This window comes from Lygodium microphyllum, chromosome 12 (assembly GCF_053477565.2).
Source record: "Lygodium microphyllum isolate KBCC chromosome 12, Lygodium_microphyllum_v1.1.10, whole genome shotgun sequence".
Taxonomy (NCBI): Eukaryota; Viridiplantae; Streptophyta; class Polypodiopsida; order Schizaeales; family Lygodiaceae; genus Lygodium; species Lygodium microphyllum.
The window spans coordinates 56,510,681-56,531,963 of record NC_141146.1 but is presented as its reverse complement, the minus strand read 5'-3'; the positions used below and the strand labels follow the sequence as shown (position 1 = coordinate 56,531,963).

The following is a 21,283-nucleotide window of genomic DNA, read 5'->3' as shown; positions in this document are numbered from 1 at the left end:
CGACCCAAGGGGGAGTGCACGCTTTGCGGCCAATTAGAAGAGTTTCTGGACGTGCGATGGATGGATTGCAGGAGCCAATCGACCACTCGCAAGGCCCATCTATACCGTCAATACCAAAGGAGACAGAAAACCTTCCCGACTTGCCTACAATCTTGGAGCCTGAGATGGAGGCAATGATCGATGCATTGATTCCCATGGATGTTGAGACATCTGACCCGCTTAGAGAGGAAGCATCCATACCATTATATGATGGGTGCCGAGTATCTCGGTTGAAGACATTGCTTGCACTCTTAAGTGTGCAAGCAAAATACGGTTGGAGCGATACGAGTGTGACTGAGTTATTCAAGTACCTTGCACACAGACTTCATTGTTTTTTTTAAAAACAGTATTATTGCAAACATGGATGGATTTTTCAAGGTGTTTTATGATTTTTTCAGGTTATTGAAATATCATATATTGCCACCTGCAAACACCATGCCTGAGTCTCGTGATGATGCACGACATGTTTTACGGCAGCTTGGCATGGACTACAATAACATCCATGCATGTATCAACGACTGCATATTGTTTCGAGATGAATACGAGACTATGGAGACATATCCAAAGTGTGGTGCTCACAGGTATCGATAGGACTTGCAAGGGCAGACCATCCCTCAAAAAGTTCTCAGACACTTTCCGCTCATCCCCCGCATAAACCACATGTTTCACACGTCTGTCATGGCAAGCTTGACAATGTGGCATGTGCAAAATAGGTCCACGGATGGAGTGCAACGAATATCAGCAAATTCGCGTGCATGGAGCCACATTGACTCTACCTTCCCAGGCTTTACGCGAGAGCCAAGGAATCTTCGGCTCGGTCTCGCCATGGATGGTGTGAACCCATTCGGTCTGCGCTCGACTTCTTACAGTGTGTGGCCTATAGTGCTTGTCAACTACAACATTCCTCCATGGTTTTCTATGAAGAAAGGACATCTCATCCTTAGCTTGCTCGTCCCGGGCCGCTACAAAGTAAAAAATATGGATGTGTATCTTCATCCATTAGTCGATGAGCTTAAGATTTTGTGGGAGGAGGGGGTCACGGTGCAAGATATGAGCAGGCGCGATGGTCGGCGGTCAGCCAACATTCGAGCCATTCTCATGTGGACGATGCATGACTTTCCGGGATTGGGAGAGTGCTCAAGTGTGTAGACCTTTGTTCTCGCTGGTAATATCTATATTTTATTTCATTCAATCAAGTATTCACTAGGTCGTGGATCGCCTTGCAGGTCTCGTTACCTTAGGTTATCATGCATGTCCATTGTGTGGGCCACAGTTAGACTCCCGAAGGTCACGAACCATGAAGAAGATGGTATATCAAGGACATGCTGCTTTCTTGCCGGAGGATCATGAACTCAGGGAAAGTTTTCTTGGACGACCTCCAGTACTTATGAACGCTGCAAGCTGGTACGAGCTGAAAATGGTAAACCCGGAATCACATCCAAATGGAATGCGACGGTTCTCAGTTTTCTACGAGTTGCCATATTGGACCCACTTACAGGTCAACCACTTGTTGGATCCCATGCATATTTTCAAAAATGTGGGCAGCTTGCTATGGGACCACATCATAGGAAAGAGAGACACTATAGGGTCACGGATGGATTTAAAGGAGGTAGGTAAGATGGAGGCGCTTTGGCTGCAGTCGAGTACTGAAGGGGGAGTGCAGCTTCCTCGCGCTCCCTGGGTTTTGTCTACCAAAGAAGAGCGCATTGTGAAGCAAGTAATCAAGTCTATCCACACTTCGACGGGTATGATGTGTTCTCTCAGGTCCGCATTTTCTAAAGATGACCAAATGTCTGGGCTAAAATCCCATGATTGGCATAAGATATGTCAGGTTTGTGAATAGAATGGATTTTAATTAGCGTGGACATTTTGAAATTTGAAAAGTGACCATTATTCTTAATGCTTTCTCATTTGTGGCAGTTTGTCCTACCGATCGCGATCGCGAGATGCCTAACTCCAGAAATTCGCGGGGCCATTTACAAGTTGTCGACTTTGGTGCAATGGATCTCACAGAAAGAGATTAAGACATCCTCTATTGAATCCGCAAGGCGGGGAGCAGTTGAGACGGTCTGTCTCTTTGAGAAATACCTGCCCACTAGCATACTCATGATACAAGTTCACCTTCTTGTGCATCTTGTGGATGAAGTGAAGATTGCTAGACCTGTCCATACGCGATGGATGTTCTTCTTGGAATGCTTCATGAAAACCCTGAAAGGATTTGTGCGACAACGAGCTCGTCTGAAAGGTAGCATGGCAAAAGGTTGGTTGGTGTTAGAGGCGTTAGTGCATATCTCACAATGGCTACCAACGGTGGAACCAGACAATGAAATGCTATGGACGCTGAAGGACGATGACAGGCTGACTGGAGATGTGGTGGTTGGAAATGGGGTAGAAAAAAGAATGGATGCCTCAATGGAAGAGAAGGTGAATCGCTTTTGTATGCTGCACCATGCCTCCATGGAGACGTGGCTCGCCAAGTACCAGATTGCAAGGCAAGATCGAGAGGAAGCGCGAGCTGAATTTCGACGCAGTACACTGTCGTATTGCTGCGCATTCGAGGTGTGAAAACCACCCAAAAGTCGTGTGTGTGATTTGATACTTTGTACATACTTAGTTGTTATGTTTGCTCTTTCATTTTATGCCGAAGACAGAGAAGAATAAGGAATTTTGGTAGATTGGTGACTCGAGATGCAATCTCATGGACCACTTTGATTGTGACCAAGGGTTCGTTTGAAAGCTTGTGGCAACATTGGAGCCATTGAGCAGGGGAACCTAATATTTATTCAGCTGACACTGGACAGTGTTGTATCTGATTTGGCCATTGGCAATGTACTGGTTGACATGTATGTGAAATGTGGGAGGATGGAAGAAGTACGAAATGTTTTAATCGACTGCCTAAATAAGATAATGTCTCTTTGGGCTCAATTATTGCAGGGTATGTTCAGCGTGGGCAAGGGATATTGGCTCTCAAACTCTTCGAGAAAATGCAGTAACATGGCAAGAAACCAGATGAGTTCATGTTCTCTACAGCTTTGAAAGCATGTGGAACCACAAGCAATGAAGAATGGGGCGGCCGAATATGTGTGAAATATCACTAATTAGTCGGCTATTTTCAGGAAAAAGCTAATTTGAGGACCGCTTTTGGAGAGAAATTGGGAAAAGGAGGCGTAGAAAACATGGAAGGAGGAGACTAATAAGAGATTTTTCAAAGACTAAAGAGGGGATTTTCAAAAGCTAAAGAGGGAGGGAAAAATAAGTGTATGGGATGGAAAAAACAGGTCGAGGCTAATCGGGACAGGGGAGTATTACGCTGAATCTGAAAAAGAGGAAAAAAACAGAGGATTGGAGGGGGAGCTACGAGGAGTGCAGAGAGAGGATTGGAGGGGAAGCTTTTGAGAGAGCACTGGTTTTTGTATGCATTGGAGGAGGGAAGACGGAGAATTCCTAGTGAAGCATGGCGCCCTTGCTCCTGAGAGGATAAGAGCTATAGAAACTGGTGGCTGTCCTCATGCAGCTGATCGAGAAGATATAAGTATAAACCTTGGCCCATTGGAGGATCTATCCATGACCTTTTCAGCAGATATTTTGCTTTGCGAATCAGGAGGAGACAATCTGGCTGCCAATTTTAGCAGAGAGCTTGCAGACTATATCATATATATCATAGATGTTGCCGGAGGTGATAAGATTCCTCGCAAAGGAGGACCATGAATTACACAGGCTGATCTTTTGGTGATCAATAAGAGTGATCTAGCAGATGCTGTGGGTGCTAATTTGGAAGTGATGGAACGGGGTACTCTCTGCGGCTGATTGGAGAACGGGGAATGATTACGCGGAATGGACTGGGGAAAAATCCGCACTCTCAGCAGCATCCTGTACCTGGAACAAGACTGTATACCCGTGAAGCTGCTGCACGAAGTCGAAGGCCATATCGTCTCCATCGAGCTCAAGAGCGGGAAGCTCTATAAGGGATTTCTTATCGAATCTGAGGATAACTGGAATTACTAGCTCGAGAACATCACTTACACTGCAAAGAATAGCAGAGTCTCGCAATTGAAGCTCTATCGGGGAGCAAAGTGAAGGAGTAAAAAAAAAACGGTGATGTGGTTGCGGTTATTGAGACCACAGGGGTTCCTTACGAATGCTTGAGAGAGGTATTAACTCAGTTACCGAAGCTCATTTTCATAAACTGAGTGCCCCTCGGTCGAGAAGGAGGAGAGAGCGCCTTCCTGTTCGGTCAGTGTCTTCTCGTCTTCGGCATAACCCTATAGAAATCTTTGTTGGATACTAGGAAGACATTTCACCAGACAATCCTGAGGATTTAACGCAATCGGTGCTGCCCACTGCTTTCTCAAGATATAGGAAAACCAGTGTACTGGTTGGATTTTTACCAATTTTGGGTTGCTGTGGCGGTGATTTTGTTGTGAATCCATTCAATTTCCTACGAAGAAGGTTCAAGGGATAATGTTAGTCGCATAAGGTGCTGTAGTTGTTCGAGCATTGTTTGATGATTGTGAGTCAGTCTGTAGAAGCTTTACAACAACTAAGCAGCTTTGGCCCATATGTTCTAGTATCAGATGTGGATGTATATGCAGGCTTCACAATTGTGTTACGATTCTTTTCCATGGTGATTGCAAATTACACTTCCGAGAGTTTCTTTTGAGTGCTGGACATTGTGGAACAGGGGCAAGTACTGCAAAGCTTGAATATGATTGAAAATTGTGAATATGCTTCAATTGTTATGGGCAACCAGGGTTGCAGACTCTCAGATGCTGCATTATGTTATGTAAACCTAGTGTCAATGTAGCTGGAAAGTGTGATAGCTATGAGCCTGATTTGTTGCATTACACAAAGTTTCAACACCCATATCAGTGAAATCAAGAGTAGAGCTCAATGGTGCCCTCCATCCACAAGCCAAATAGAAATACCTGCCCTCAGGTATGAGATTAAGAAAAATAATCTCAAATGAAAAACAAAACAACTACCCAAAGCTCTCAGAACATTTGGCAGATCTATTGCTGCTCACAAATCCTCTCATCTTGCTTATTCGTATGATTGATCTTCTATCCTGAAATTAGTCAAGGTCCTCTGTGGTCACGACTTTGCTTTCATAAATCCTTCGACATCTTTGGTGAACCCGACGTGAAAGCGTCGCAGAAATTTCAGGATGGGAGATACTTCAGTCTCTATTTCAGCTTCGTCTACAATTCCAGCTGCCTCTACTTCAGCTCCATCAATGACTGCTGCGTCAAGTACTTCAACGGAGGATCTAAAGCAGATTTTGCAGAATATGTCCATGTATATGCAGCTCCAAAATCAGCAAACACAATTGTATATGCAGCAGCAACAACAATTGCATCAACAGTAGTTGTCTCAGCAAAGGCAACTCTATTCGGAGCAGGAGAATGCAAACAGCGCGACTAAGGCTATTGAAGCAGTTGAGAGTGAGAAGAAGCTATTTGACGGGCGTAATGTTTCAACATATTTGAAGACATATGAGATCAAGATGGGGTTTTTTGGAGTTCCTGCTGGACTTATGAGTAAGTACTTCCTTCGTCTTGTCACACCTGCTTTGAGGACAAAAGTGATTGATCTTTTTATTCAAAATACACATTGGCAAGATTTTAAGAAGGCCTTGAAAGAAGAATACTTCCTTGAGGACTTTGGTATGGCTACCCGACGGTCATTCTGAGAGTGGGTCTACATGCCAAACAAAGGTCTCGCTGCTTTGGAGTTGATTCGAGAATTCGAAGAGAGGTATAGTCAGCTTGATGCTATTGAACAAAGAGCATTGGATGTTGAAAAAGTTGAGCTTTTCTTGCAAGGTGCAGATCCTGCTCTTCAAGAAGAATTGGGTGAGCTTCTTGAAGATCGTACGAAGCCTATGGGTCTTAAAACTGATTGGCAGGATGCTCAGGATGCAGTCTCGACTTTGACCAAGAGGAGGATATGGAAGACTCGCCTACAGAATGGTTCCATGACACCTACACCATTATCAGCTCCTATGCCTACTTCTATCCCTGTTATTTCTTCTCCTCCTCAGCCAGTTTCTTGGCCTATGCCAGTGCCTACTGTTTCTACTCCACCTATTCCTCCTGTTCCACGACTGATGCCTACACCTTCTGCTCCAAAACCATCCGCTCCATCGGTGCCTACCTCTATTGATGACATAATCAAAGGCATCACAGATTTGACACTTGAGTCAGTCAAAGCGGAGTTAGTGGGAAAGTTGAAGGAGCAGTTTGCTTCAACTGTGCCTACTACTTCTTCTAGTGCTCCTACTGCACCTAGGAGTGCTCCTAGTGCACCTAGGAGAGATCGGAGATGTATTTGGTGTGATAGTACGGAGCATCAGCATTGCAGGGATTGTGACTCTTTCCAGGATGCAAGGAGGCAGAATTTGGTATATTGGGGGCAAGATGGTAAGATTTGGTTGACTGAGACAGGAGCTCCACTTGCTACCAACTTTGGTAAATGTGGAATGAAGAAGTTAGTGGAGGACATGGCTGCGCGTACTTCTTATGTGACAGCTAGAGGTGATGCTTCTGCATATGGAGTACAGATTGAGAAGGGATCAGAGACTCAGTCCGCACTATGGACTTATGCTATGGAGACTGCAAACAAGGGGAAAATTCAGCAAACTGTTTTGACTAGCGCAGGCTCTAGCATCAGATCAGAGACAGGTTGGGACTCGCCTGTTGATAGGTATTCTATTTATGCTTATTTTGCTAAATCTCATGGTGCAGATGTATTTGTTGAGGAGAAGCGTAAGAGGGATGAAGAAAATCCAAGTGTAGCTAAGAAGACTAGAGGGGGTGAGTTTGTTACTCCACCTGCTGCAGGACCGTCTTCAAGACTAGGGCCAGATTGACAGATGGAGGATGCTCAAAAGAGAGACAAGAGGCAAGAGCCTAGAGAGAGGAAACAGCCAAGATTCAGATTGATGTCCGATATTGAGACATCTACAGACATGAAGAAAATCTTTAATGATAAGATACTTGGCAGTGAGGTGACTTTCACTATTTCTGAGATTTTGGGCATCTCAAAAAGAGAGTTTCAGGAGGTCTTGAAGAGGAAAAGGCATGCATTGTCTACCACTGATACACAGGGAGTTTTGATTGGGGAGTTGGATGAGGATGAAGATGAGGTTATGGTTGATAATGCTTCTGTTTTGCCGCAGGTAGAGAAGAGGGTTCAGCCTATGCATTATGCTGAAATTGATGAGCTTGTTTTGATACCGCGTAGTCACTTTTCGCGGAGCCATTGGGCTAGGGCAACTACAGAGACGATGGTAAAGATTGGAGAGAAACAGGTGCCTTATGTTGCATTGGTTGATCATGGTTCAGAGATTAATCTCATAGTTCGTGGAGTTTATGAGAGTAACAGATGGCCTATGGATGTAGAGCATGGGTGGCGTATGAGAGCCGCCAATAACACTGCAGGTGATTTGTATGCTGCCTGCCCTAGTGTCAAGGTTTCTATTGGTGATGTAGAGGAGGATTTTCATTTCTTTGTGCAGGATTCATGCTCTTATCCCATAATTCTTGGACAGCCATTCATTACAGAGATGCGCATGGAAACAAAGGTCATGGATGATGGATCTGCTTATGCACGGATTCGCAGTAAAGATGGTATGAGAGCAGTTCAGTTTATGACTGTATGTGTGAACCATGTTAGAAACATGGATACTCTCAGAGATGCACCCTTGCCCACTGTGAGGGATTCGGGTTTTCATTAGGTACTGCCGTTTCGCGAGATGACGGTGGTACAGAGGAGAGGAGATTGGAGTTCTCGCCTCCTGGTAGCAGCAGTGTTTTCTCCTCTGGTTATGTTGGGATTTCAGCAAACAGTTCGATGAGCTATCAGAAGACTTCTAGGTTGCCTAGAGCTACCAGGCAGTATATATGCAGGAAGGAGAAAAATTTGAAAAATGCAGGAATTTTGAAGGATGATGAGCACATAGATGGGATGTATGACAGTGTGATTTGTGCAGATACGATGACAGAGATGGGAGATATGCTAAAAACTGATATGCTAAATTGTCACGGTAATGTATTAGTGCAGTCCTTGGACATGTTTCATGAAATTGCAGATTTTATGTCACAGATTGAGTCAGAGGCTGAGGTAACTCAGCAAAGAGTGTTGAGTGCTGAAGAAAATCAGCAAACAGAGTTTCCAGCTGGCTATGATCAGCTTTCAGAGAGACAGAGGGCTGAAAATTTTCAGCCAACAGAGTTTACTGCTGAAATATTTCAGCATTCAGAGTTTGGGGCTGTTTCTATGCAGTCCATAGAGCAGAGGGCTGAGAATATTCAACCATTGGAGTGCAGAATTGCTGATTTACAGCAAGGTTTATGGAATGCAGAAGAGCATAATGAAGCCAGGGTTGACACGAAATACAAAACTGTGGATAAGAAGGTGAAGCCGGTTGCTGTACCGCTTCCACCTGACAGTGATCAGCAAATAGAGAGGGCTGCTAAACAGCAAAATTTGAGGAATCCGGAGCATATTGGTCATAAATTTTCAGCAGAGACTCTTGCTGAATTGAAAATTGGAAATGGTGACTTCTTGTTACCCATAGAAAAGCAATGCTTTCAGGATATGCTTGAGCGTCATGGAAGGGGATTTGCTTTTTTCCCACATGAGATTGGATGTGTGAATCCTGATATTGTTGCTCCTATGGTCATTTTTACTATTCCTCATATTCCATGGAATCTCCGACCTATTCCAGTGCCTAAAGCACACTTGCCAAAGCTGATTGATTTATTGAATGAGAAAATCAGGATGGGAATCCTTGAGCCTTCATCTGCACCATACTCAAACAGGTGGTTTACAGTTCCAAAGAAGAATGGTACTCTTCGATTTATTCAGGACATGCAGCCAGTGAACAGAGTTACTATCAGGAATGTTGGTATAGGTCCAGTTGTGGATGAGTTTGCAGAGGCATTTGCTGGATGTGCCATCTATTCTTTGGGTGATTTGTATTCAGGATATGATCAGTTTCAGCTGGCTTTGGAAAGCAGGGACATAACCACCATGAGAACTCCTATTGGGCTTGTCAGGATGTGTACCTTGCCTCAAGGTGCCACTAATTCTGTTGCGCATATGATGAATGCCATGCATAAGGTCCTTCGTGATTACATACCTTAGCTTACTATGCCTTTCTTGGATGATGTGCCCATTAAGGGGTGTGCAGAAGAAGAGAAGAATGAGAGCCTAAATGAGCAGGGATGCAGATACTTTGTGGCTGATCATATTTCAGCATGTGAGAAGATTTTGGCCAGGTTAGAAGAAGTGAACTTGACACTTTCAGGGCAAAAATCTGTTTTTGGAGTGAATGAGGTTGTCATTGTTGGGCATATGTGTGGATATTATGGCAGGAAACCCTCACCTGATAAGGTGAATGCTATAGGAAAGATTGCAGAGTATTGTTCTACCACTTCGGAGGTACAGAGTTTCATTGGTGCTTGTGTGTTTTATATGATTTGGATACCTCATTTTGCACACATAGCAGATTGTTTGTATCAGCTGCTTCGAAAGGGGCAGAAATTCTATTGGGATGAGAGCCACACTAAAGCCATGCGGAAATTGAAGAAGTTATTGCAGAATGCTCCTACTCTCAGGAAAGCGGATTATAATTGTGATAGGCCTATTGTATTGACAGTTGACACTAGTCCAATTGGCATAGGTTGGGCTGTGGGTCAAGATGATGCAGATGGAAATAGGTATGCTATTCGGTTTGGGGCGAAAGTCCTAAACGAGAGACAGAGGAGATATCCGCAAATCAAGAGGGAGTTATTGGGGATTGTCACGGCTCTCAAATGTGACAAGGAGTACTTTATTGGAGCTTCAGTTGTGGTAGAGACAGATTGCTTGCCATTGATTGGTATGATTGCGAGTTACTCTACTCCGGATATAGCCATGTTGAGATGGATTGCATACATCAAGTCATTAAATCCGGAATTTAAACACATAGTAGGGAAGGATAATCCAGTGGCAGATATGTTGTCTAGAGCTAGATATGATGATGAGGAGACTCTACTTGCAGAAGAGGAAGATGCAGAAATTTCAGCCACTATGGTTGATCATGTTTGTCATGTCTATGATATTGTGGCTTTCACAGAAGAACTCTATGTTGGAGATTGGTTGCAGATTGGCAGGTACCTTAGTACACTAAGCAAAAGAGATGAATGGACAGATGAAGAGTTCAAGAAGATCAGAAGGAAAGCCTATGGTTATTTTCTCAAGGATGGATTTCTTTGGAAGCATCCGAAGAAAAGAGGCGGATTACCTTTGCGGGTTGTCTGCAATAGAGAAACACAGTTACAGGTGATGAGGGAGTTTCATGAGAGTTCTTGGGCTGGTCATAGAGGAGTGTGGGCTACTTATGAGAAAATCAAGGAGAAATATTGGTGGAAAGGAATGTACAGAGATGTTTCTCACTTTGTTGAGACTTGCAGAGACTGCCAGGTGTATTCAGTAGTGCGTCATCGAGATGAGCTTCATCCGACCTATCCACTATGCATTCATTATAAGTGGGTAGTTGATTTGGTTACCATGCCTATGGGTCTATGGCAGATGAGATACATTGTTTTGGCTAGAGAGGATCTTACTAATCATGTTGAGGGCAGATCTTTGAGAACGAAGACCACTAGTACAGTGTGTAAGTTCTTATTGGAGGAAATTTTCTGCAGGTATGGTTGTGTGGGTAAGATCACTGCGGATCGTGGTGAATTGGATGTAGATGAAGCTAGGGAGTTTTTCTCTCAGCTAGGAATCAAGTTGGCTCTAACCACAGCATATAATCCAGAGGGAAATTGGAAAAGTGAAAGAGGGCATCCGCCGATAGTGAAAGCATTAGCCAAAGCATGCAGAGGACGGATTGGAGAATGGCCGAGACTTCTACCATTTGCTTTATGGGCTGATCGTACGACTCATAGTGTTACCACAGGATATATGCCTGCAGAGTTGATGCATGGTCAGAAACCTGTTATGCCGATTGAGACTTGTGCTTTGACTTGGTCAGTTCTACCTTGGCAGGAGGATTTGACGAGAGAAGAGCTCTTAGCTCTTCGGATTCGACAGTTGGAGAGGAGACCTGAGGATATTCAGCTAGCTATTGACAGGTTGAAGGTTGCTAGACTAAGAAATAAGGACAGGTTTGACAGCAGGCATCGCTTGCGGCCTAGAGCAATAGAAGAGGGAGATTGGGTTTTGGTCTTTGATAGCAGCCTTGAAAATCAGCATACTGCACTTCGGAAGATGGTGAAAAGATGGTTTGGGCCGTACATAGTCAGACATGTCTTTGATAATGCAACATATGAGCTGACTGAATTGGATGGGATAGTGCTTAGAGTGCCTATTGCTGGAAAAAGAATCAAGATTTTCAAGAAAAGAGATGATGAGGATTATGCTTTGGAAGAATTTTCAAGAGAAGAGCAACGACAAGAAACTCCAATGGAAGAGACAGATGATATGATAGATAATCTTGTTGATCTACCGGAAATGCATAACGAAGAGATTGATCTGTTTGTGGATCTTGATGATAATGATCATGGGTAGTTGGCCCATCCGGAGGATTCGCAGGATTAGAGGGGATGGATGTCGTATTGTTGCGCATTCGAGGTGTGAAAACCACCCAAAAGTCATGTGTGTGATTTGATACTTTGTACATACTTAGTTGTTGTGTTTGCTCTTTCATTTTATGCTGAAGACAGAGAAGAATAAGGAATTTTGGTAGATTGGTGACTCGAGATGCAATCTCATGGACCACTTTGATTGTGACCAAGGGTTCGTTTGAAAGCTTGTGGCAACATTGGAGCCATTGAGCAGGGGAACCTAGTATTTATTCAGCTGACACTGGACAGTGTTGTATCTGATTTGGCCATTGGCAATGTACTGGTTGACATGTATGTGAAATGTGGGAGGATGGAAGAAGTATGAAATGTTTTAATCGACTGCCTAAATAAGATAATGTCTCTTTGGGCTCAATTATTGCAGGGTATGTTCAGCGTGGGCAAGGGATATTGGCTCTCAAACTCTTCGAGAAAATGCAGTAACATGGAAAGAAACCAGATGAGTTCATGTTCTCTACAGCTTTGAAAGCATGTGGAACCACAAGCAATGAAGAATGGGGCGGCTGAATATGTGTGAAATATCACTAATTAGTCGGCTATTTTCAGGAAAAAGCTAATTTGAGGACCGCTTTTGGAGAGAAATTGGGAAAAGGAGGCGTAGAAAACATGGAAGGAGGAGACTAATAAGAGATTTTTCAAAGACTAAAGAGGGGATTTTCAAAAGCTAAAGAGGGAGGGAAAAATAAGTGTATGGGATGGAAAAAAGAGGTCGAGGCTAATCGGGACAGGGGAGTATTACGCTGAATCTGAAAAAGAGGAAAAAAACAGAGGATTGGAGGGGGAGCTACGAGGAGTGCAGAGAGAGGATTGGAGGGGAAGCTTTTGAGAGAGCACTAGTTTTTGTATGCATTGGAGGAGGGAAGACGGAGAATTCCTAGTGAAGCATGGCGCCCTTGCTCCTGAGAGGATAAGAGCTATAGAAACTGGTGGCTGTCCTCATGCAGCTGATCGAGAAGATATAAGTATAAACCTTGGCCCATTGGAGGATCTATCCAGGACCTTTTCAGCAGATATTTTGCTTTGCGAATCAGGAGGAGACAATCTGACTGCCAATTTCAGCAGAGAGCTTGCAGACTATATCATATATATCATAGATGTTGCCGGAGGTGATAAGATTCCTCGCAAAGGAGGACCAGGATTTTCACAGGCTGATCTTTTGGTGATCAATAAGAGTGATCTAGCAGATGCTGTGGGTGCTAATTTGGAAGTGATGGAACGGGGTACTCTCTGCGGCTGATTGGAGAACGGGGAATGATTACACGGAATGGACTAGGGAAAAATCCGCACTCTCAGCAGCATCCTGTACCTGGAACAAGACTGTATACCCGTGAAGCTGCTGCACGAAGTCGAAGGCCATATTGTCTCCATCGAGCTCAAGAGCGGGAAGCTCTATAAGGGATTTCTTATCGAATCTGAGGATAACTGGAATTACTAGCTCGAGAACATCACTTACACTGCAAAGAATAGCAGAGTCTCGCAATTGAAGCTCTATCGGGGAGCAAAGTGAAGGAGTAAAAAAAAACGGTGATGTGGTTGCGGTTATTGAGGCCACAGGGGTTCCTTACGAATGCCTGAGAGAGGTATTAACTCAGTTACCGAAGCTCATTTTCATAAACTGAGTGCCCCTCGGTCGAGAAGGAGGAGAGAGCGCCTTCCTGTTCGGTCAGTGTCTTCTCGTCTTCGGCATAACCCTATAGAAATCTTTGTTGGATACTAGGAAGACATTTCACCAGACAATCCTAAGGATTTAACGCAATCGGTGCTGCCCACTGCTTTCTCAAGATATAGGAAAACCAGTGTACTGGTTGGATTTTTACCAATTTTGGGTTGCTGTGGCGGTGATTTTGTTGTGAGTCCATTCAATTTCCTACAAAGAAGGTTCAAGGGATAATGTTAGTTGCATAAGGTGCTGTAGTTGTTCGAGCATTGTTTGATGATTGTGAGTCAGTCTGTAGAAGCTTTACAACAACTAAGCAGCTTTGGCCCATATGTTCTAGTATCAGATGTGGATGTATATGCAGGCTTCACAATTGTGTTACGATTCTTTTCCATGGTGATGGCAAATTACACTTCCGAGAGTTTCTTTTGACGGCTGGACATTGTGGAACAGGGGCAAGTACTGCAAAGCTTGAATATGATTGAAAATTGTGAATATGCTTCAATTGTTATGGGCAACCAGGGTTGCAGACTCTCAGATGCTGCATTATGTTATGTAAACCCAGTGTCAATGTAGCTGGAAAGTGTGATAGCTATGAGCCTTATTTGTTGCATTACACAAAGTTTCAACACCCATATCAGTGAAATCAAGAGTAGAGCTCAATGGTGCCCTCCATCCACAAGCCAAATAGAAATACCTGCCCTCAGGTATGAGATTAAGAAAAATAATCTTAAATGAAAAACAAAACAACTACCCAAAGCTCTCAGAACATTTGGCAGATCTATTGCTGCTCACAAATCCTCTCATCTTGCTTATTCATATGATTGATCTTCTATCTTGAAATTAGTCAAGGTCCTCTATGGTCATGACTTTGCTTTCATAAATCCTTCGACAACGCGTCATCGACCGATTCGATATCCCGAAGGCATGGAGGAGATGCCGTGGTTTATGTCAACATGATGGTTGCATGGAGCCTTGACCGCAGCATCCAGCGAAGGGACAAAGGTCTCAATGGAGGAGTGGGAGTTCTCGAGGGGATGTAGTCCAAAGGTAATGAGGGGTTTAGAATGTGTCGTATCTAAATTTGCTTGCTAAATCTAATTTGAGTGTTTCAATGTGCAGTACAAAATATATAGTGCAGCATGGTCGCGTGGACGGCATTTTCGGGTGGAGCGTATTGACCAAATGCGCTCCACAATGGACTGTGGTGTCATAGCAAGGTTTGAGCAAGAGAGCCGGCGACGAGCAACGGATCCGAACACGGTTGTGGATGAGATGGAGTATTTTGGGAACTTGCAAAGTATTATTACGGTGGATTACCGTAGCTTCTCCATGATAATATTCGATGTGCAGTGGTTCAAAGTGGTACTTGGAGGAGCTGGCGCAACAGTTCGATGAGGTCCATCTGGATTTCTCGAAATAGATTCTGAAAAAAAATGGATGGATTTGCGCGACACCTTTGTGTTGCCGGCCCATTGTGAACAGGTACAAATAGTCATTTGCTTGCTAATTGTAATACGACATGGTTTATGTCACAATGGTTTGAAGCCGCTTTGTAAGTGTTTGTGAACAGGTAATCTTCTATCCAAATCCTCGACAACCTCAATGGTGGTATGTTATACCTTCAACTCCTCGAGGTGCGAGAGTATACGATCAAAGCGATGTTCCAGGCATAGATGAAGAAAATATGCAAATAGAGGGATCGAAATTACAAGGGGTGGAGGCCACCGCAAGCTTGGAGCCCGCATCGGCTAACAATGATGGAAATACAGAAGTCGTAGAATTTTTTGAGAACGAGGCAAACTCGTTCTTTTGTGGTGACATGTCTATCGACCTTCCAGTGTATGCAGAGTTGTGTCAGGAGATTAACGTGGGACCATAGAATACTTCAATTCGTTGTTTAGATCTTCCATAAAGGTAGATAAGATATGCATTTTAAGAGGGATTTTTCAAAAATGATTTATATTAATGTGCTTTGTATAGTTTAAATTGATTATTCTAACATCATTTTTTATCTGTGTAGATATCGACATTTTCAGGATGAGTCGAGGGATGAGCGATGAGGAGTTTCAGGACATGATGGCACGTATGTTTCCAGATCAGCTCGCGAGATTCAGAGAGATGGCAGATCAGGAGCTGTCTCGTTCTTCGTCAGGGTGCTCTGCTAGATCAGCTTCAGCGTGATCAGATGCTTCAGCTTCGAGCAGACGATCTCGACGCTCGCGACTTGGGCCAGAGGGAGGGATTGCGACTGCAGGAGGATCAAGGGGGTGCTGCTGTGGAGACACGGACACGGTGTCTCCGTCTCGTCATTCAGCTGGAGCTACGTCACCTCCAGGATTTGTCACACCTGTGGGGACGTCCACTCCAGTTACTCCGGCTTTTGCACAGCCGTCGGTAGATGGCACGCCTTTTGGTGGCACCCCCTTTGGTGGCACCCCTTTGAGTGGCACTCCGGGAGAGGGTACCCCCGTCGGTACACCGGATGTACAGGGGTCTCCTGGATATGCCCAGGAGCGTGGATAGAGATGGGAGAGGGCCTATCTTAGGCATACTCCTAGGGGTTATGGATACCTAGTGGATGGCAGGTCAGGAGCCATCATCATGAATGATGAGGGGAGGAGGGTGATGGCTCGCATGAGGGAGTTGTGCCAACAAGTTTTTCGGCACAACAACCTGGATCATTGGAGGAACATACCGGAGGGGAGCAAGGAGTACATAGTAGCATCCTTGTACGAGGAGTTCCCGGTGCCAGCCGCAGTGGATAGATTCTCTACGGGCTGGATGATGGATTGCATGCGTGCATACATGTCACATAGACGATCCGACGCACGCAAGGAAATCAAGAGTGGGGCTCCGAATCCCGAGTGGTTAGATGTAGACGACTGGCACCGACTGAGGGAGGAGGTTACAAATTCGCCAGGACGTTGGAGTCAGCAGCGGGAGGCGGCGAGGGCACGAATCGAGGCCGGATCGGTACATCATCTTGGGAGTGGCGGCCACAGGACATATTTGGAGGACTTTGTAAGTTTCTCTTTTGTTTTGCTTATTTGTTTTTTTGAGATATTCTTTGTACTGACAATCATGTTTCTAACAGTTAGCATTTTGTTTTCTTTGCAGCACTCCATTACAAATCTCGATCCACAAGGCCTTGAGACTCGATATGCAGAGAGGCACGGCCTCAGATCATTGATCGACCGATTGTATAGACGCGGTGGCCCAGTAAGTCACTCATCTTTCTTGTCCGTAGTTACCATGAGATATTTGAATGCATTATTGTATGGTGGATTGATATGTTGTTTCTTTTTCTGCAGAATCCGTTCGATGCTCCTTTGCAGCGGGACGAGCTTTCGGGGGACGAGGATTTGTGGCTCGCCCTTGGATCCTTAGAGCTCACATACCTTTAGTTTTTAGTCGCCCGATCTATGTACACATTTTCTATGTATTAGTGATATTGTTTTATGATTGTACCAATCGCATTTTATGCGATATCATGTATTTATTTCATCTATCAGTTTTATGATTTTAGTATACATTCTTTTTGTTTGCAAATGCTTTGTATGCAGTAGTGCAGAAACTATTTTGTATGGCTCTCATACAACACACAATGCTAGCTGCTCTGCCACAATTTTTTTTTTCTCTGTTACCGTCGCTATTTGCGTCGCAAATATATTGCATGCGTCGCTATTGTCGTCGCTACAAGCATCGCAAATTCTCTGTAACTGTCGCTATATGCGTCGCAAATGCGACGAATATAGTGACGCATATAGCGATGCATATAGCGACGATTCTATGGCGTCGTCAATAACGACGCTTTTTGCGACGACGGGGGCAAATTTTGTTGTTTGTATTTTCGTCGCTTTAAACGTCGCTATAAGGTCTATATCTTGTAGTGTTCCTATGATCTATGTTCAATTAAAGAACATGCCTCAATTTTCTTTATATGTAGATGCTTTGTCGGATACATGATCCAGCCTCACTATTGCTCCCTTTGAACTTTTTCCTTCAAAATGTATAAAATCCTCCACCCCAATCATAGTTGAACTCTTTAACAACAAGAAGGTCACACTAATCCATGTTACACAAGCCTTTGTCCGACTTGGTCACATAAAGGTTCCTATTTAGATACAATTAATGAAGCAAATGAGCTATGATTTGCTTATTAGGATTGATATTCTACAACACCTGGTCCCCTATAGTTTCTGGTCCGACCACTTCACAATATCCTACAAGGGAAAATTGGAAGAAATGCCTTTACTCCCCAAAATTAGCAGAACCATATATTCTATTAGAGAATCAACTTCTCAACAGAAGACTGTTGCTTGAGAGAAGTAGGTAAAAGGAGAAATGGAAGTGCATGCCATGCCCCAACCATATAGAAGATAAAAGAACATCTTATGACGTTCATACATGAAGACCCACTTATGTACAAAGAAAAATAGGTTTCCTATGTTGTTTCTCTGCCTATATAGCCCAATGCTATCCCAACAAAGGCAGTTCACTCAGGAATGAAGGATGAAGATCTTAAACTATGCAAAGAAGAGATTCAAACTCTTCTTGATAAAGGGCTTATAGAGGCAACTAATTCTCCCTCAGCATGTCAGGCCTTTTATGTAAATAAACATTTAGAGCAAGAAAGAGGGAAGAAAAGAATGGTCATAAATTATAAACCTCTAAATAAATATTTAATAGGTCATGGACATCCCATTCCCCTAAAGATTTATTACTCAAAAAACTCCAAAAAGCTAACATTTTTAGCAAGTTTGAACTAAAGTCAGGGTTTTGGTTACTCCCACTCAACACTGAAGATTGATATAAAACTACTTTTTGTGTCCCACAAGGTCATTACTAATGGACAATCCTTGCCTTTGGAATTAAGACTGGCCCTACCAAATTCCAGGAATGGGTATACTCTATCTTTGCCAAATTCCCTTTTGTCTGGTGTATATAGATGACATTCTTGTTTTTTTTGAGACAATTATAGAGCATATTGAGCATCTTACTCAATTTGCTAAAGCAATAGAAGATGCAGGCATGGTCCTATCACCTACTAAATCTGTCATGTTTCAAACTTCCATTGAATTCTTAGGTTTGGAAATCTACCGAGGCACAATCAAATTACAGGATCATGTTTTAACCAATATACTTGATATGCCACATACATTCACTAGTGTGAAGCAACAAGAACAGTTTTTAGGATGTCTCAATTGGATAAATTCTTCCACACCCAATTTTGCAACCTATTCCAAAGATCTTTATCCCTTGCTTCGGAAAGATCACTTCCAATGGAAATCTCTTCACACACTGGCACTGCAAAACATAAAAAATCGCATCAGATATCTTGCTTCTCTACGACTTCCCACATGTCTGCCATTAATCCTACATACTAATGCTTTCGATTCCCTGATGGGGTTCGTGTTTATGTGAATAAGATTCTTCAACTCTTCATCCATGTAGATATGCTTTGGGAATATTTACTAGTACTCAACAAAATTGGCCCTCCTATCAACACGAGATATTGGCTATGATCAAAGCTATAAAATCTTTTAGATTTTTTATTGAGTTTGTCCCTTTCACCATACAGATAGATCTCAAACATGTACCCAGCTATCTAACATAGAAGGCTCCGAATGAGATATTGAATAAACACATTTTAAGGTGTTCTCTTTTCTTTGATGCCCTTGATGTAACATTCGAACATGTTCCTAGCACCCAAAGCATTGCAGCCGACCTTTTGTCCCGACAACCACCTTGACATATGTAATAATTATTTCCACAACATTGCTTGTATGATACTTTTCCATTTTCCTGCCAAAAGGTACAAATATTCTTTTGTTAGCAAGCGCTACCCACATGATTCCTTATCTTTTGCCCCTTGAAGCCTATAAATACCCCCGTTGTATTTTCATTTGGTAGAGTGCAATCACCAAAATTGTGGAAAAAACTTACACAAATAGAATTGATATCTTAAATGCAATGACTCATGGTTTTCATTGGTGGATTGAAACAATGGTTGATATCTATCCATCCACAAGTCAAACTTTCTATTGTCCAACATGTTGATCCACTCGAACTATTTTTTGAACTCCTCCAAGTTGGTGAACTGGTTGGAAATAAGCTTGATGATGATCTCAAAGCCCGAGAAGCATTTTTTAAATACAAGCTTTGTGACCCCATGCTAGATAAATAATATCTTATCTATATGAGGGATTTACTATATGAAGGACTTGTGGCACATGATAACTCCATGAAGGAACATTTAGAGTGCTCCTTCTTAGAGCCCATTCCCTTTTACTGCAAGCAAAGAATGAAGAATGATAATAGAGACCAGAGGCCATTCCCTTTTACTGCAAGCAAAGAATGAAGAATGAGAATAGAGATCTCATTGATAGCATGGGTCAGATCATATAGATGATAGAACATACTATTAAAGAACTCTGTCAACCACCAGAAGATGACTCAATTGAACCAGAAGTTCCCTTAGTCTATTTGTAAAACTACTTCTAAATATGAAATAGATTTTGGATGTAAAAATTGCAGTTGTGCAACTACCAATTATAATGGCCCAAATCCTAGATATTATTCACATCACCATGATAAAAATTACAAGCAAGATTCCACCTACAAATCATCTCACCATCACAAGCATTGACATCGTCATCGACATGATAAAGCTCATCACATATGTGAAAAATCATAGCATCATGATAAAAACTCCAAGAAGGATCTCAAATTCTATATTTGTGGCAGTTCCTCACATTTAGCAAACAAGTGCCCAAAGAAAGGCAAAGCACAAGCTAATGCCGCTTAGGTCAACATGCACTATCTTAGTAACTCCTCTTCCTTTGGTGAGTATTCCCCTTATTCTAAATCTAAAGGCTATTCTTCTAACAATGAAGATTCCTCTTCTTCTCTTGATTCTAGTGGCAGCAATACCTCCTCGCATACTACCTACTCAGATGACTCTATAGAATCAGACACATATACTTTTGAAGATTCTGAGGATGACACTACCAGTCCCGAGAAATTTGAGCCAGTAAATGCACACTCCATCCATTTCCCCGGAAGAAAATATAAATTGGACAAATTTTTTATTGGGCCCACCTCCATTGTAAAAGGTGAATTTTCCAGGAAATACAAGGGAAAACAAGTCAAACAAAGCTCATTAGACTCTCATGATTTTGACACCTCCACTAGTTCCTCCTCCAAAAAACATAAAAGCAAGGTACGCTAAGAGTTTTTTGCCAATCCTTATGATCTTCCTCAACTGGGAAAACTTGGCTTGAAACCAAGGGAGAGGCCAATATGTTTGTCCAATACAATCATGAAAAATTACATCAGTCTCACAGTGCTTCATAGCTAATGCAATCATTATCTTCTGTGACTACCGGCACTCAACAAGGAGGTGTTGATGTGGTACAAGCTTTTCTTCTCATGCAGTAAGAACTGCACTCCCTTTGTAAAATCTATAAAATAATTCTAGCATGACAAAAAGATTTGGCACAAGGTACCACTTCTATCCTAAAGGAACTACATTCTTCTTCTACTGAATTCCTTGTTAGACTAGTAAACCAAATCAGGCTATCTCAACTTGAGGTACATAAATTCAATGCTTCGAATACTAGAGGCCCTATTCCTATGATCTAAAGAACATGAATCTATTTTCTATATATGTAGATACTTTGTTGGATATAGTATTCAGCATCACTATTGCTCCCTTTGAACTTTTTCCTTCAAAATGTATAAAATCCTCCACCCCAATCATAGTTGAACTCTCTAACAACAACAAGAAGGTCACACTAATCATGTGACACAAGACTTTGTCCAACTTGGTCACATAAAGGTTCCTATTGAGATACAATTAATGAAGCAAATGAGATATGATTTGCTTATTGGAGCCAATATTTCACAACAGCTAGTCTCCTACACTTTTTGGTCTGATCACTTGACCATT

The 21,283-nt window shown here is 42.8% G+C and overlaps 1 protein-coding gene and 1 pseudogene across 1 annotated transcript in view; both read left to right on the top strand.

Annotated features, from left to right (window-relative positions):
* The window catches only part of LOC148027790 (uncharacterized), a 155,670-nt gene extending 150,918 nt beyond the window's left edge, over window positions 1-4,752 (top strand). The window contains exon 2 of the mRNA XM_087689881.1: window positions 4,632-4,752. Coding sequence (XP_087546007.1) covers window positions 4,632-4,752 — 121 coding nt within the window. The remainder of the gene's footprint in view (window positions 1-4,631) is intronic.
* Window positions 4,753-12,516: 7,764 nt separating this feature from the next.
* On the top strand, window positions 12,517-12,909 carry LOC148027789 (urease accessory protein G pseudogene; annotated as a pseudogene).
* Window positions 12,910-21,283: the final 8,374 nt, after the last annotated feature.